This window comes from Narcine bancroftii, chromosome 8 (genome assembly GCF_036971445.1).
Source record: "Narcine bancroftii isolate sNarBan1 chromosome 8, sNarBan1.hap1, whole genome shotgun sequence".
Lineage (NCBI taxonomy): Eukaryota > Metazoa > Chordata > Chondrichthyes > Torpediniformes > Narcinidae > Narcine > Narcine bancroftii.
Window position 1 is genome coordinate 6063399 of NC_091476.1, and position 18913 is coordinate 6082311.

At 40.7% G+C, this 18913-nt stretch overlaps 1 protein-coding gene across 5 annotated transcripts in view; it reads right to left on the minus strand.

Annotated features, from left to right (window-relative positions):
- The window catches only part of col4a6 (collagen, type IV, alpha 6), a 350543-nt gene that overhangs the window by 201705 nt on the left and 129925 nt on the right, over positions 1-18913 (minus strand). For all 5 annotated transcript variants that reach the window (XM_069892746.1, XM_069892748.1, XM_069892749.1 and 2 more), the window contains exon 4: positions 18607-18690. In XM_069892746.1, coding sequence (XP_069748847.1) covers positions 18607-18690 — 84 coding nt within the window. The remainder of the gene's footprint in view (positions 1-18606; positions 18691-18913) is intronic.

Consider the following 18913-nt stretch of genomic DNA (forward strand, 5'->3'; position numbering starts at 1 on the left):
CTTGTCCAGCCCAATGTAATCCCAACATTTTTGCTGTTGCATTCTGCTCTCGCTTGAACCTTGGTATGAAGTGCAAGTCCAGGCTTATTAAGAAATTCAAACATTATCAAGCAAGATAAACAATTCTTTTAGGGAGCCTTCAGCAAATTGGCACAAAAGCAAAGGTACATTATGTACTTTTTGGGTGTGGAGAAAGTTTATAGTTTCACAAGACCAGGTTGTACTCGTGCACACGAGAGTTAAAGCTAGAGGACTTAAGGAAGAAACATTTGGAAGAAGGGGATCTTCAATCACTCAAGTACTGGTTGCTTTTACAAAATGGAGGGAGCATTGAAGAGTATGCTTCCTCTTGTGGAAGAGTGTAGATAGAGGTCATAGAAACATAGAAGATAGGAGCAGGAGTAGGTCATTCGACCCTTCGAGCCTGCTCCACTATTCAACGAGATCATGGCTGATCTTGTCTCTGTTTGTAGACAAAGGATTGTCCATTTAAGTCAGAAAATTAGGTGAATTTTCTTTTCCCTTCAGAGGGTCCTGAGCCATTGGAGCTCACTTTCTCAATAGGCAGTGAAAGAAGAATCTTTGAATAATTTTACTCCCAAAGGAAAAGACGTCCTTCATAACCAAGTGAGTGAATGATTACTCCACATGGATGGAGAGGGAAATGGAAATGGAGAGTTGGGCTTATAGTCAGGTTAGCCATGATCTATTGGAGGCAGACCAGGACTATGGGGGCTGAGTAACTGATTTCTAATACCTGTTTAATAAATGCCATGGCATCATAGTTCAGGTAAGGCTCAGTAATGTGAAGGAGTCAGTGCAGCTACACAGATACAGAGAGTCTGCAGTACAGCCAGCAGCTTGTGTGTACAGTGTCCACCTACCTCCTGAAGTTTCCTTCCCAATGGTTCTTCTTTTGAAAAACAATTTTTTTCTCAACTGATTCAACTAAAACTATTTATTTAGCCAGTCATTTTATGGAGCTCGCTGTTGAGAAAATGGTTGTTTTACATGCCCATAGCAATAAAGATAACACTTATAAGCGAATCACTAGCTGGGACGTATGTACAAATATCTTTAAGATGTGAAAGGCTCTGCAAATTGAAAGTTGGTTCTTACTCTGTAAGAATAATCCAGCTAACTAGTTATTAACTTTAATCATAATGAATGTTCATAAAACAGTCAAACTCCAATAATTAGACACACTCAAGATTTTCATGCTATCAGATTAGCAGATTTTCAAGTCGCGTGGATATTAATTAACATCCCAAATATAATTCACTTTTCTTCAGCTTATATAGTGATATAATAAATATTGCAGTGACCTTCATATATTTAAAGTAACCGTAGGAAACAGAGTTCCTGTATGTTTAATGAGGCTGGGAGAACAGAGCCATAGTGAGTCAAAGAGAAGTGCATGAAATGGTCCCCACTGAATTGAAAGGGAGACTGGGTAGTGGGCCCCTAGTGATTTGAAAGGGTGCATGCATAATGAGCCCCAGGGACCCTGATGCTGAATCATCCAGATTTCCCTACAATTGGATAGTGATTTATGGGAGTTTTACAGTACCCCATCATACTGTGACTAGCAGAGAACTGAGATCTGATTCGAGGTACAAGATATGGTTCTTTGTGACTTGTATGTAAACATTATGAATGCAATGGCTGATTTCAATAGAGTTAATGATTATCAATTTTTGTTCTTGATTGCAAACTGGAGACTAGTTCTGAAGTGTTTCAATATCTATGCAAGAAGGTTGGAAATATAGATATGTTAATAAAGTGCATTATAGAAGAAAGCAGAGCTGTAGGACAAAGTTTAAATTGATCAAGTACGAGCAAGGACTACATGTGGATTAAACAGCATTGACATTGGAGAGGGCTCAAAGAAGGTTCACTAGGATGATACTAGGAATGAATGGGTTATCATATGAGGAGTGTTTGACAGCTTTTGGCCTGTATTAATTGGAATTTAGGAGAATGAGGGGGATCTCACTGAAGCATTCTGAATGTTGAAAAGCACCGAGAGATTAGAGATAGAAAGCTTGTCTCCCATGGTGGGAGAGTCTAGGACAAGAGGGCACGACTTCAGGATTAAAGGGCATCCACTTAGAGATGTGTAGGAATTTCTTCAGCCAGAGGGTAGTGGATCTGTGGAATTTGTTGCCACAGGCAGTTGTGGAGTCCAGGTCGTTGGGTGAATTTAAGGCAGAGATTGATAGGTTCTTGTTTAACCAGGGCATCAAAGATTATGGGGAGAAGGCCAGGCAGACTCGATAAGATGAAGAGCCTATTTCTGCTCCAATGTCTAATGGTTTTATAGAGTCAGAATATATGGGGAAGCTAGAAACTAGGTACCCAATGGGCACTGTGAATCACCAGCTACAGCAGAAATGTATACCACAACCATCTGAAACCTAATGGCCTGCGCTAACCTCACTCTACCTTTACTAAGGCCAGGAGATCATTTCTAGTTCGATGAGGACAGCAGAATAGAACTCTGGAAGCTGCACAAGGTATTCCCAAATGAAGTGCCAATGTGGAGAAGAAACACACACTCTCCTGGATGTCCCAAAGAACAAAATCACGACACAGCAGAAATTTCAAGGCCAATAGAACTCGGGGATAACTTTTGCATGCATTCCGAAATCTTTCAAACTGATGTCACAAATTTGAAGAGAAAAAAAAAGTTGATTTTTATCAGTCGCGTATTTTGGCCACAACATATTTAAGTAGATCCTGGCACACCCAACCATGAATCAGGCACCAATCGATGGAGATACACCTCTCTGCTCAAGGTTCCATGGAGACAGAACTTGCTTTGGGCATAGACAGAACATTGACAGATATGGACCCACAGCCAATGTGCATCCAATTTAATTCTCCCCTCTTTGAATCTGGTGAATTCACTAGAAATTGGGAGATAATTTTGCGTGCATTCTGAAGTCTTTCAAACCTTTTCCAGTAGCAGTTTAATTTTTTTCAGTTGAATTTTATCGGCCGTGTATTTCGGCCACGACATAGTGACATTGGAACCCACTTCTCTCCCATAGTAAGTACGACAGAAATGTCAAAATATTTTCATGCAGATCAGGAACTGTGCAGAACTGAGGGGACAGGCGGAAACCTGTCACAAGGCAAAGGATAACGCTCTCGATGTGCTTCTCTATTTCAATATCCTTTGATCAATCTGAAGTTAAACATCCCTGCAAGATGCAACAGGTGCTTGAAGCCACAGTACTTTCCATATTTCCTTACAACAAAGGAGGCCTTCTGGGAGTTCATGCTGGCTCATGAAGCAACTCCATTTCCCTATTAAATTTCATTGGAACTCATTCTCCCCACCTTCCCATCAGTTTTAACCCCACCACCCCCCAACTAGAGGCAATTTACAGTGGACAATTAGCTGATCAGGATGAATATTTATGCAATATGATTGGAAACCAGAACCCATAGGAAACACATGATCTCAAAAAATGCGCAAACTCCAATGTGGTCAGAATAAAGAGTCATAGGGTCAGGTACAGGGAGCTGGGATTACTCAAATCTCCCAAGCAGTAAATGGAATAGAACACACCTTACAAGGAAATCAGGCGAGGAAACAATGAAATATCCTTGGTAGATAAGATTGAGAAGAATTTGAAGAGATCCTTAATATTAGAACACAAGGGGGCAATGGAGAGCATAGGCCTATCATTGGATTACTGTGGTCCTTTATGTTCGGAGTCATGGGAGAAGGGCAAGGTCTTCCATGGATACTTCTCTTATTCACTGCAGAGAAAGATCATGGAAGCAAATGGGATCAGGGAAGGAAGAGTGAAGTCCTTAACATTGTGAATCAAGAGGTAAAGAAGGAGTCTGTAAATGCTGGAGAAGAACAATACATAAAAGTGCTGGAGAAACTCAGCAGGTCATTGAAAGCAATGGGTCGTTGACATTTCAAGTCTCCACTCCTCATCAGGAATGAGGAGGTGCTGATGGTCTTGAAGTGTGCAAAGTATAAAAATTGCTGTGGCCTGACTAAATGAATCTTAGGACATTGTGGGACACAAGCAGAGAAACTTCTGGAGCCAAACCAGAGATTCTTGTATCTTCACAACCACAGGTGAGATACTGGAAGACTGGAAGGTGGCTAAAGTACCTTTATTTAAGAAGACAAGCCAGGGAATGATAGACTGTGAGCCTGACATCAGTGATGGGAAAGTTATTGGAGGAGATTCTGAGAAAGAGATTCTAAATCCATTTGCAATAGCAAGGACTGATTAGGGATAAGTCAGCATGAAATCAGTGTGAAAAACAACTTCTCACCAATTTAAATGAACTCTGAAGATATAACCATGAGAATTGAGAAGGTAGTAGAGTAGACAGAGACAAGGTCCCACATGGTAGGTGATCACATGGGACATGAGAGCTAGCCAACTGGATTCAAAATTGGCTTGGATGGAGGGCTGTAGCATGCCACAGGGATGGGAGCTAAGTCCCCTGTTTGCGATTGGCATCAAAATTGGTAGTGCAGTTTATCTAAGTTTCCAAAAGGATCTACTAGATCAACAGAGAAAGAGGGCCCAGAGATAGAAGGGTCTCAGACATTGTGCAGTGGAACATCTTTTGGAAAATTAAACCAAGGAACACAAGAATTAGGAGTCGGCCATCTGGCCCGTCGAGCCTACTCCACCATTCAATGAGATCATGGGTGATCTGGTGATAGGCTCCTCTCCACCTACCTGACTTTTCTCCATATCCCTAAATTCTCGTTCTCTGTAAAAATCTATTCAAGCCAAATTGGAGCAGCCATCTTGAGGCTCAAGAAATGGTATGAATTTCTCAACTTCCAGTTATTGGGGTGGGGGAAAGTACTGTCAGCGTGTGGATTAGCTTCATGTATTCTTTCTTTCTTCTTCTTTCTTTGGCTTGGCTTCGCGGACGAAGATTTATGGAGGGGGTAAAAGTCCACGTCAGCTGCAGGCTCGTTTGTGGCTGACAAGTCCGATGCGGGACAGGCAGACACGGTTGCAGCGGCTGCAGGGGAAAATTGGTGGGTTGGGGTTGGGTGTTGGGTTTTTCCTCCTTTGCCTTTTGTCAGTGAGGTGGGCTCTGCAGTCTTCTTCAAAGGAGGTTGCTGCTCGCCAAACTGTGAGGCGCCAAGATGCACGGTTTGAGGCGATATCAGCCCACTGGCGGTGGTCATGTATTACATTCCACTGATTTCACACACCCATTGTTTTGCAGCTAACAAAAAATTATCCTGCCACGAAGTCAAGGCCAAGGGAGGCAATAAATGTCAGGAATTTTGAAGATATTGGTAATTCTTGTGAAGGCTTTTTGGCCAACTGTGACACATACTTGACATGTATTGGAGGTGATTACTGTATTCCTCAAGACACTGCCAAGATTTCATTTACAGTGGAATGCTTAAGGCAGGATGTTATTTTATATCCACCCTCACCCTCAGAATGTTGAAAAGCTACATTAAGTAGTTTCCAACATATTTTTCACACTTGTAACCTATCCCTCAGGAAGCAGCTGGAATCAATGATCATACCTGTTCAACACTGGAATTTCCCTGGGATACATGCCCTTTTCCCTGGGGTACGTGCCCCTTTCCCTGGGGTACGTGCTCCTTTCCTATGATCTTGAACAGGATTCAGAGATTCCTACCAAATTTAGGTTTACAGAAAGTGCAACAGCATCATGTTCTCAGTCTCCTGTTAACCAGCCTCCATCTCACAGTGAAGGAATAAAACATTTGCTACAGGAACATTTGCATAACTCTAATTGTAACAGTTTCTACTCATTTATAAATCCTGTCAAACAATGAGTGATTTTCAATTTATTTTTGGGATCAGTGTTTGGCAATGCCAACAATTGCTGTCTACTCCTAACTGCCCTTGGGAAGGTGATGTCTTCTTGAACCACTAGTCCTTTCAATGAGGTTACTCCCGTTAAGACGTTGAGAATGAAAACAAATTATATAACCATATAAGTGTTTATGACATGTAAACAGGCCATCTTGGCCCTTCAACAGCACGCCGATTCACTCAAACAACTCCGCTAGCTCCCCCCGCCTATTCTCCGCCCATAACCCTCTAACTCCCTCTTATCCATGTATATATCCAGTCTCCTCTCACATGAATGAATTGATTTTGCCTCAACTCTGGAAGATTATTCCATTCAGCCACCACTCTCTGAGTGAAGAAGCATCCTCTGATGTTTCCCCTAAAATTTTGCCCCCTTACCCTCAATTTGTGTCCTTTTGTTTCAACCTCCCCTGCTCTCAGGAGGAAGAGTCTACTTGGATCTAGTCCCTTCATAATTTTAAACACCTCTATCAAATCCCCTCTCATCCATCTACGTTCCAATGAATAAAGTCCTAACCTCTTCAATCTTTCTCTGTACTCTAGGTATTTTAAGCCAGACAACATCCTTGTAAATCTTCTCTGCATCCTCTCCACCTTACCTATATCCTTCCTATAATTTGGAGACCAGAACTGAACACAATACTCCAAACCTAGCCTCACCAACGCCTTAAACAGTCCCTGCATCACTTCCCAGCTCCTATACTCTATGCTATGATTTATGAAGGCTAACATATCAAATGCCTTCTTAACCACCCTGTCAACATGGGAATTCACCTTCAAGGAATGCTGCACCATAACTCCAAGATCTCTTTGTTCTTGTGCATTCCCCAATGTCCTCCCCTTTACTACATATGTCCTGTTTTGATTATTATTTCCGAAATGAAGCACCTCACACTTCTCAACATTAAATTCCATCTGCCATCTTTCAGCCCCATTTTACAGATAAACCAAATCCCTCCATAATCCCTGAAAACCTTCCTCGCTATCCACCACTCCCCCTATTTTTGTATCGTCTGCGCATTTACTTACCCAGTTAACCACCCCATCATCCAAATCATTAATATAAATGATGAACAACAGGGGATCCAGCATCGATCCTTGAGGCAAGCCGCTCATTACAGGCCTCCATCCTGACAGAGAGTTGTCCACCATGACCCTCTGCTGTCTCTCCTCCAGCCACCTCTGCACCCATTTTACTATTTCTCTATTCATCCCTAGTGACTGAACCTTCCTTACTAACCTTTTATGTGGAACTTTATCAAAAGCTTTGCTAAAATACAGATAAGCTACATCAACTGTCCTACCTTCATCCACCTTTCTTGTCACTTCTACAAAAAACTCAACAAGGTTCATCAAACATGACTTCCCCTTCACAAACCCATGTTGGGTGCTCCTGATCAATCCCTGCCTATCCAGATATTTATACACTCCATCTCTCAGAATACCCTCCATAACTTTCCCTACCACCGAAGTCAAACTTACAGGCCGACACCTCACACTTTTTTTTTTAAACAACAGAACTACATTAGCAACCCTCCAATCCCTCGGCACCACACCCTCCTCCAGTGATGATTGAAAAATCACTGACAGGGCCTCTGCTATTTGCTCCCTGACCTCCCTTAATGTCCTGGGGAAAAATCCCATGGAGGAACTCAGCATCTGTGGTGGTGGAAGAAATTGTTAATGTTTTGGGTTGAGACCCTACTTCAGGATCCTGCGACATTGTTCCTGAAATTAGATCCATCTTTTTTGCATTAGGATAACAGTGAATAAATATTATCCACTTTTTCTACATTTATTGTCTCTTTTTAATAAAGTATATTATGGTAGTTATTTTTGTAGTTTTTTTTTTAAATAAGGTACCTGTTCAGCTGCACTAAGTAAGAATTTCAATGCATATGTGCTATAGATCCCTCCATAATGGTTGTGACAAAGACACTTTATTTCCTCCTGTGCTCCACAGTTTTAGATGGGACCAGTTTTAGAGTTAGATTGGGACCAGCATATTAATCGGAAAAAGTTCACTTTTATGAAGGTTTAATTTGTATCCAGAGAAAGAGCTGAATTAAGAAAACACAGTTAATAGTTGGGGTAAATTTTTCAGGATATGAAATATAAACTAAGTTATCTGCATACAAAGAAACCTTACGAGTTACTCTGTTTCTGTCAATCCCTCGAACCTGCCATAGGCTCCAAAGCTAGATCAACTAGCAAGAGGCTCAGGGGACATCCCTGTCTTGTTCCCCTAAACAGCCTAAGTAAGGAGATTTTTTTTTAAATTTTAGGGGGTACTATAAATCAATTTAATCCATGATATAAAGGTCATTCCAAAATTAAATCTACTCAAATAAATAGATCCACTCCACTCTGTCAAAAGTCTTTTCAGCATCTAGAGAAACTACACATTCTGGAATTATGTCCGAAAGGGAATAAATAATGTTCAATAATCTACAGATGTTCATCTGTGAATAATGACCTTTAATAACTCCAGTCTGAACTTTAGATATAACAGAAGAATAGATATTTTCCAACCTACAGGCCAAAATCGTAGAAAGAACCTTGAAATCTGCAGTCAGCAAAGAAATTGGCCTATAGGAAATACATTTAGTCAGATCTTTATCTATTTTAGGAATCAATGCTTCATACAAAGTTTCCAGCAAGGTTCCAAGAAAAAAAAAACCAGAATTTTCAAATACTTTACATAGTTGAGGGGAAAGTAAATTAGTAAATGATTTTTTTAAAAATTTCACCGTAAAGCCATTCAAACCCAGAGCCTTGCCCGATTGAAGAGAAGGAATAACTTGAGAAACTTCCAACTCTGAAATTGGATTTCCAACATGTTTTGATCTTCTGACGATGTTTTGAGAACGTCTAATCATTGCAAGAGTGTCTATCCATTGAAATAGAATTATCAGGAGATTCAGATTTGTATCAATCTGAATAGAATTCTGTTTTTTTTCTTTTTTTAAAATATTCTTTAGACCAATAGCTGGAATAGATGGATTGTCTTTTGAAGAAATGATGACAAGATAAGCTAGTATTGTAGTTTTGAAGATTGACAGATGTTTCCCTGAATAGAATTCCTGAAACCCTTTATCAGCATTATCAAAAGTAAGGATTCCATCCTTCTTACGTATCTTTGTAATTTGTCTTTTAGATCCCGCTGCTTTCAGTTATACTAAGTTAATATATATGTGTATGTATATATATAAAAATATATATTGTTTATTTAGGATCACTATGTATATATGTCTTTTGTATGTAGGATGTACTGTGTGTCAGTATGTGTGCAGTATGTCCAGATGTTTTGTTAGGTTGTATATTTTAAGTGCTGACTTATTGTCCGAGTACATACATGACATCACATACAATCTTGAGATTCATTTTCCTGTGAGCGAGGCATAGATGACCATTGCTCATCTTTTGGGGCAGACATGTCATTTGCCACTTGGTTGAATATCGTCAGAGTCTTGCAGGCATGTTGTGTTAACCAAGAAAATGTGCAAATGCTGGGCTCAAGTGTAATACATAAATGTGGTGGAGAAATTCAGCACGTCATGCAGAATCCATCGTCAAGGATGACCCTCGTTTCAGAGTTAGCTACTCTTTACTTCCTCTGGATGCTGTGTGACCTGTTGAATTTCTCCAGCAGATTTGTGTATTGTATTCAGGCATGGATTGGTTCATTTACATGATCTGTAAACACAATTGAATATTGTGCAATCATCAGTGATCATCCCCACTTCTGACTTGATGATGGAAGGCAGGTCATTGATGAAGAAGCAGAAGATGAAGGGAGGAAAGTTTAGGGGGTATATCAGGGTTGTTTTTTTTTTAAAAAGAGTTGTGGGTGCCTGGAATGCCTTGCCAGCACTGTTCCTTCTAAGTTGTGCGCGTCTGCATGCACACGTTTTGCAGCCAGCGCACAAAGGAAATTAATGCACATAAAAAAGGTGGGTTACCTAAAATAATGTTGTACTTAATAATTATACTTATTAAAAATAATCTCTTAGCTAACTGTTTCTGATATTTAGTTCATTAATTTATTTTGACATTGCATCACGTAAAAATAAGAAATATTCATTGATGTTTTATTTAATGGAACAACAAACTGAACAAAGCAGTTCAAAGTATAGAATAAAATCTTAACTAAATACGTTACTGCATAGAATGCAATCGTGCGTGTATTATATTAATAGTTTTATTAGCCACGAGAGATAGGCTGTGCCAAACTTATCTTGAATCAATTTCAAGTTTACATTTCCACAAGCATTCAGTCAAACCCAGACCACCCATAACCTCCTGCTTGTGTGGACGTGCTCCTCTCCTACCCTCCCCTCACCATTTTGCTCACACCTTGATGAAGGCCTCAAGCCTGAAATATTGGATGTGTATCTTTACCTTTGCTTCATAAAGTGCACTGTTTGACCTGTTGAGTTTCTCCAGCATATATGTTTTTGCTCCAATTACAGTGTCTGAAGACTTTTGTGTTTTTTTCTCCTGGTTTAAATGCAGCCTTTGATGTTGTTGGCATCACCACTTCTCTGGAATATAACTCCTTAGTCCATGCGTCCCAAGAGTACAGCTGCTGATGTTAGAAGAATTGCACCACAGATATTACTAACTGGTGGATGCCATTCTGTGCATTATGCCTGTGCAAGCTCCTGATCCACTACTGTTTCTGAACGCTGTAGAAGCAAGCAGTCCTGCTGCATTTGTATGTCCCATCAGACAGTTTTCCTGAACCAACCTGTGATGTAATTTGCCACTTTCAGTTAGAAACGTCCCATCTTTAATCTTTCAGTAATCTAATAGCTGGCATCACACACGAAGGTGCTGGAGAAACTCTGATCTTGGAGCATCCATAGAAAGTTAAAAAAGTAAAAACACAATGCTGGAGAATCTCAGCAGGTCCTTGAAAAGATAAAGAGACATAATCGCAAAGAGCAAAATGTAGACAGGTGCCTGAACAAAATGATGGGGACGAGGAACGGAGGGAGGAGTGCCGGAGGAGGTAATGGGATGTTAAGGGAGGAAGGGCGCACCAGCAAACAGGGGAGGGGAGGAATGAAGAGGGAAGGGGTGGAGTGCTGGAGGGAAGAAGAAGGAGGAGTAGGGAAGAGAGGGAGAACAGGGAATGGAGAGTGGCTAGAGAAAGACAGTCCACATTTCAGGACCCTACTCCTTTTACCTGCAAGAGCTGGGGTCACTGATTCCTGCCACTTCCTGATTTTTTCCTTTGTGACAGTGCTCTAAGCAATGGAAATTTCAAACCAGTAGAATTAGCTGGAAGATCTCCAGTGTTCCATGCACAACTTAAAGCAATTACACAGTATTTGTTTGTCACGTATATGCATCTTCATGCTCAGTGAATCAAAATGTTGTACTCTGGGTTAATAGGAGTGGTAAAGGTATAATTAAAGAATGCTGCCTCACAGAAATAGATTTGCATGCTAGTCTTCAACTCCCCGAGATATTTATTCCAAACCTACTTCCTCTCACTTGCGGCTATACTTGGTTAGGAGTTTGAGGAGATTTGGCGTGTCTCCAAAGACTCTTGCAAATCTCTACAGGTTTATTGTGAAGAGCATTCTGATTCGTTGCTTCACTGTCTGGTATAGGAGAAGACTACAGACTTGGGAACTCAGCCGGCGCCATCACGGGCCCCAGTCTTCATTTCATTAAGGACCTCTGCAAGAGGTGGTGCTGAAAGAAAGCGGCCTCTATCCTCAAGGCTCTGCCCTCTTCTCACTGCTACCATCCGGAAGGATGTGCAGGAGCCAGAAGACAGACACTCAATGGTACAGAAGTAGTTTTTTCTCTTTCACCATCAGATGTCTGAACGGACAATGAACCACAGACACTACCTCACTTTCTCTTCTTTCGCACTATTTTTAAAAAAGTGTAATTTATAGCAATTTAACACCTGTAATGGAGCCACAGTACAACACATTTCCTGACATTTGTGACAATTGAATTCTGATTCACCTCACATTCCATTTAAATTTCCCTCTACTGCTGTTAAATTGCATTATTAGCTGTAAACAAGAACTTTGTTTCAAATAACATTCAGTTGTCAATTGATCCAAGTTTGAATGCAACAGAGATTTTTAAGTGTCTCCGATTCAAGGTGTGAAGCAAATACTATCTATTGCCAAGGATAATAGTTAAACTATTTGCATTCTTGTAAAAGAGCCCAAATTTTATATGTTCTAACTAACTACCTTTTTTGTTCATGCTTGCAATAATCATAGCATCTATGGTGTATTTCAAAAGTAAAGAACAGATGTTTAATTAAGACATTATTGATATTACTGAATTACTCCCAGCACCACAGACTAAAAATCCAACAAATGCAGTACCAAAAAAAACAGAAGTGCCAATAATCAATAGCACACACTCAAAACACCACACACACACGCACACTCAACTCACACCCACACAGGCACACCGACTCACAATCCACAAAGACACACATGACAGAAAGGACATTGGGCTAAGAAATGAAATTTAATTCAGGTGGCTGGGTGCGATATCACATTCATTTAACTCTCATTAAAAGTTGAATAGTGAATTACTGAAGCAAGTGTAGACGAGAAGGATAAATAACTATTCAATGAGCTGCTTGGAATCTGCAAGCCTTGGGACCTTTTGCAAAAAACAAAACAATTATAAATAAAATCCCGCCAACAGTGAACAATGGTTGGCACAAACTAGAAGGGCGGAATGGCCTGTTTTCTGTGCTGTAGCATTCCATGGTGTGCGCTGGGGCAAGAAAACCACTTCCACATACTATGTGTGATACTCACAGCTAAACCTACTCATTTTGAGTTGGAGATCATGAAGTTCTCTGAAGCCATGCAGTTCCAATGTTGCACTGAGATGGTCTCAGAAGGTGCTGTGATTAAAGAGGTTAACTGCTTCTCGATTTATCAATCTCATGCAAGTTAACTCTCAATGAACAGGCACGCTGATAAATAGAGACATGGCAAGGTTGACATTTACACCAGTGGTTCTCCACCTTTTTCTTTCCACTCACATACCACTTTAAGTCTTCCCTATGCTTAGGTGCTCTGTGATTAGTAAGGAATTGCTTAAGGTGGTATATGTGTGGAAAGAAAAAGTTTGAACACTGCCATTTTAATCGTACCTCAATGACTCATTATGTGCACGGTTTCATAACTCCAAAGGAAATGGGCCAATGACAATTTTTCTCAAGCAAAATATTTCAGTAACAATTAGGTCTCGAGCAGTGATTCTCAACCTTCCAATCCCACTCGGATACCAGCTTAAGCAATCCCTTACTAATCATAGAGCTCCAATCGCAATAGGGATTACTTAAGGTGGTATGTGAGTGGAAAGAAAAAGGTTGAGAACTACTGATTTACACTGAGCATGGTCATGTTTTTTGTAAATACCTCATGGTTTTTAGCATTCATTGAACTGGCTTGAAATTAAGTGATCATTATGAATACTAAGAAACAGGCTGTTGGTGCACTGCAGTGGATTTCAGCCATTTTCTTTCTACTCGCATGCCACCTTAAATAATCTGTTACTAATCACAGGGCACCTATGGCAGAGGGATTCCTTAAAGTTGCAGGAGTGGAAAGAAAAAGGTTGAAAACCACTGGTGTATTGGAATGTGCTAGACGCGGTAGTTGTGCAAATAGCTGCTTAATTTGATTTGGTGTGTTAACCAAAGGACCCCCAGCAGCAGATGGACAAGACCTGGCTGCAACCTGAATGCAAATCTGGAACAGTACAAATGATGAGGTAATTGGCTGCTAATCCATTAGCTCTGTACATCGGAGATTTAATCCCACTCTCATCACTGGTGCACAAGTGTTCAGTGGCATGTGCCTGAGTTAGCAGACCAGTGGTCAAAGGTTTGGAACTTTGATCTGAAGAAATGCATTCCAATCCCACGAAGCCAGGCATGGAAATTTAATTTCAAGCAATTAAATTTGGACTGAAAAGCTAATTTCGGTAATGGTGAGCACAAACCCACCATGTTATGGTTAAAAGAGTCACTAACACCATTCAGTGATGGAAATCTACCGTCCTTACCCTGCCTTTTCTATGAGTAGTCCTCTTAAGGTGAAACCACGCATTATAGCCGGCTCCAATTAAAAAAGCGATTTTACCTTTCATGGTGATGACCTATAAGGTAGATCCTGCAGTGCCTTTATGCAGAGCTGAGTCAGGAACCAGCTTCCAGAGCTGAGAGAGGCGGGGCGAGTGGTGCAGTAACGCCATCACTGTGACCTCAAACAAGCGCGCTAAAGCAAAGCGGCCTACACTCAAAAATGGCAACTGAAGAGCGGGTACGAGCGCTAGTGGAGATCTGTGCAAGCGGTCTTAGGACTCAGGCAGATCTCCTGCCCAATGTAATTGCCTCTATTAACCATTTGGGTTTTTTTTTTAAATTCACGCTGCTGGGCCGCAGGCTGACTGCGTCATTGTGGCGTCATCAGCCCCTCCCCTTTGGAGCCTCATTCAGTGGCATTCCTCTTATGGAGGAGGTGGTGTAACTTCACTCCACCTGAGTCCACCCACCAGGCGGATGGAAGGTGGCGCGACTTCAACCAGTCAATCTGCCTTTGGATCTTTTTATGGAGGTAAAGTGAAGCCATTTAAAGAGAATATCTGTCTTTCCAATCACTCCCCCCCTTCCCCCACTATAAAAGGGGTTATTGGCTTCAGACACACCAATATGCCATTGCCTTTTTATTTAGGGGATGATTAAAGGTGAACCATACAGGATGACCTTGCCCTGAATGAATAAACAGAAATAGCTTTGCATATAATTGTTGGCCAAGTTCACAGCATTGTCCTTTTAATAAATCAATCTTTATCAAAATTTGATACTTTAAACAGATGGCAGTTTGACCAACCACTAATCAAATTCCAAAAACATTCCATAGGATTCCATTAATAGATTTCCCAGAACTTATCACAGTATAATCTGCTTTTCCCATGTTCCTTGTGGTGCCATGCACTATACGGTGTCAGTTCACCATTTCCATGTGTTTAATGAATAAATAGATTTATGCTAATTGTCCATATAGTTTTGAAAGATAACAAACATTTACCATTTGACTCCAAACAGGATCCCAAACTTTGGTCTCAGCAGTTTTGAAGCCCTTAGATAGCGTGAGTCACGTTATCTTTCTAAATGTTTCAAAGCTGCTGAGACCAAAGTTTGGGATGCAACTTAACGTGATCATCAGGTCAGTGGATGATGAAGACTTAGCTAAGAACCCCCGTACTAAATTATACTTGGTGCTCCTCAGCCATCCAAGTTTGGCTGCTCCTTGGGAAAACCTCAGTTAAATTGTGAAATGATTTATGCCACTGGATGACGTTCCAGCCCAAACCATACACTCCTCCACCATATCTCCATAACCACACTACAACTGTGCAGTCTCCTCCAGTCCTGCACCTTTCCAATTCCAGGTTCTCACACAACCACTACTTTATCGCTCCACCATTGCTGTTCACGCTGTCATCGGCCAAAGCCTCAAGCTCTGGAAGTCCTTCACAAAACTTTTCACATCTCTCCCTGCCCCTTTCAGATGCTTCTGAAAACCTATTTCTTTGACCACTCCTTTGCTTATCAGTATTAATATCCTCTTAAGTGGCTTGGCTTCCTTTTTTAAATATACTACTCATGTTTTACCTTAAAAATGTTATATAAATGGAGTTATTGTAAAGGTTCTGTAGAGTTCACCAGACAGCCCCAAAGGATTCAATCAACTCCAGTTTGTGCGGTGACGACAATGTGGAGAAAGCAGTGTTGAGAAGATGCATGGATGGGTACTCACTGTGGCCAGGTGGACCAGTACTGCATGCACAGGATGTTTAACATCATATGTGGGGTGCCAGTCAAGTAGGGTTGTCCTAGATAATGCCATGCTGCTGGAGGTACTGTTGGAATTGCATTCAGCCATCTAATTCAGCATTCTCCTGCTGTGTGCTCTGTAGTCAGTGGAAAGGCTCGGGGGCACAAGTTCAACTTTTTGTCACCTGTACCAAGATGCAGTGATGGAGGTTGTTCTGCAAGCAGTCTAGTTAGACATCTCATCCATAGTCAACAAGAAAGACCCTGCACAAAAATGCAGAGTTCTACAGACAGTGGTACAAAGCAAAGGCAAATATTTTGAGGTTCATTCAAGAGTTTGACAACGGCAGGAAAGAAATGTCCTTGCACTTGACAGTGGGTGATCTCAAACTCATGTCAACTTAGCAGCCTTGTGAATGGTCTCCAAAATATGGGGATAGTCTCTGCATTGTACCTTTAATGGAGAAATGTCATTGCCACAAATTAGATCTCCCCTAAGTGCTGTAGCAGACACACCCAAATCCTAAAGATCTCAAGTTCAAGAATATTATCATTAGACCATATAAAATTAGACCTAATAAAATAGTGTTTCTCCGGACCATGGTACACACACTAAAACACAGTACGTAATAATGAAAAATATACAAAAGGATATAATTTAAAGTGCATATATATTTATTTATTTATATTTATATATATATATATTTTTTTTAAAGGATACTGTTCATCTTTCTCACAGCCTGAGGGAAGAAGCTATTTCACAGTCTGTCAGTTCTGATTTTGATGTTCCTGTGCCACCTTCCTAATGGTAGTGGATAAAAGGTACTGTGTGCTGGATGGAAAGGGTCCTCTTTAATTCCTATGTAAACAGCACTCCCAGTAAATGTCTTCAACAAAAATAGCTGAAGAGGAACACTTTCCTTGCTTACAGAAAAGTGTGGTCTTCCATTCAACTAAATCAAATATCCTCCAGTCACATCAACGTTTTTCAAATAACATCTTCATGCATCAAATTACTTTTCATTTGACCTTTATGTCAGCCAAGCAAGCTTCACATGTCTTCTTGCCAGCAGACATGTGGAGAAGATGCATTTTCCACTCAGTGGGAAAGTTGCTCATGTCCCAGAAACCAATGAACAACTGAGCCACAAAAGTCCATATCACAGAAGGAGGCCGTGCTGACAATTGTGGCTGTGTCTGAAGCAATCCAAAACTAATAGCATTGCCTAATCTCTTCCTGTATCCTTGATCTTCAGATCTGAATCCACTTTTCCTTCACCCGTCTTAACCATACTAAAGCATTCAAAGGAAGTCTTTTTAAAGTTCTAAACATTCTTCCAACAATTTTTAGGTTGATTCCCTGGAATTACTTTTCTAAATGTCAATATAACAGAATCATTCACATTTCTTTAAAATTTTCAAATGATCTTTCCATCTCTGCCCATTATAAATCTTGTTTCCATTTAACTAGAGCCTCTATTAAATAGGATATCCAGTGCCTCACAGAAACTATCCCTTGTGCCCACTGAATCCATGTCATCCCTTTTGCCCAATTATGCGCAATCCTTTTGCCTGCGTTAGGTTAATGTCCTTCAAATGCCTTGCCTGTTCAAATGCCTGAATAAAAGTATCTTCATTATAGCAATTGTATCTGAATTCACTATTTCAGATAATAAATCACTATGTAAAATTTAAAAAACTATCCCCTCAAATTCCTTTAAAGCTCCTTCCCCTCACTCCGCACATGGAGCCCTCTGAAGCCCGTACAATCCTGTTCTGTCACCCACACTGCATGACAACCATTTACTCTGCTTATCTGCGGCTTAGGATAATGGGCCTCACACCCAAAAGGCTCTCAAGCCTGTCAATCAGATGACCTGCGAGAGAAAACCCAACAGAAAAGTAATTAAAAAATCCTGCAGTTTCTGGTAGCACATTCTTCCCAAATTGTCAACCTCACAGTAGCCACCAACACACAGAACTCTCCTCCCAACTATAAACTAGGCCTAAGCATTTTAAATAGATATGTGATGCCAAGATTTTGTAATAGATTTTCACATAGGAAAATTAAGTACCAAGTGTTCACCTTCAGTCCTTGTGCTTTATATGACATCCAGTGGTTTACATGGAGACTTCAGACACATTGTTAAGGAGATGACAGAGTTCCATAGAAAGTAAACCATGAATGAAAATTGCAAATTCAAATTTAATAAAGAAGAATTTAACTTTCTCATACACTTTGAGGCAATGACTGCTTTCAGCACATGTTGCCTTGTAATTGATCAGTCAATGTGGGGATACTCACCAAGGGGAGGGGAGGGAAGCATCAGTTAGTCGTCCTTCAGAGCATGAGGGCCAGGCAGCCTTTGAATTACAGTTATTTTGTTGAAGACAGTCCCCACATCACTTTGTTTGCGAGTTCCAACTACGATGAAGGAACGGCAACACTTTTGAAGTCACCATTTTGTCTACTTTGCATATTTGGAGTAGAATCCATGACACTGATTCTTCATCCTCTGACATTAAGTAACATTAACATTCAAATTTCAGTCTTATTCCAAACCAAGGCTAGATCCCTGGCTATCCATTGGTCACAAGCTTCATCTGACCACCATGAAAGTCGAGGTAACCAGATGCTGAAGTCTAGAGTAGTACACAAAAGTGCTGGAGAAACTCAACAGATCACACAGCATCCAGGAAAAGCAATAGACATTGGACATCTGCCTGAAACATCCTGAGTGACCTGCTGAGTTTTTCCAGTGCTTTTGTGGACTGCACTATGAGCGCTGTCATTGTCCCATTCGGGCTGAAGAATAGTCCAACTCTTCCTCAAATGGGAAACATTGCTCTGTAAGTTCGTGGAAACAAAAAAGTTTTAAAAAATGCACATCTGATTTTCGCACTCACCCTTGACCCTTTCTCTGGGAAGCATTTGCAACCGGCACTGCAGTCCCGACCCTCACATGGTCCACGGTAGGCAGTCTTAAACCCCTGCAAAAGCAAAACAAGATACAGTTCAACATTTGGAAGAGCAAATGACAAGACTTTAGAAATTTTCAGTTGCAGATTAATATTCTCCTGGCAGTTCAGCTGGTTTAATGTATAATATGACGTGGTATTAAATCCATAAACCTCACATTAACTCTCTTGGTCTACGTTGAATTACAATAGGTTTGTGAATTTCGTCCATCCATCATTGGTCTCAGTGTGATGC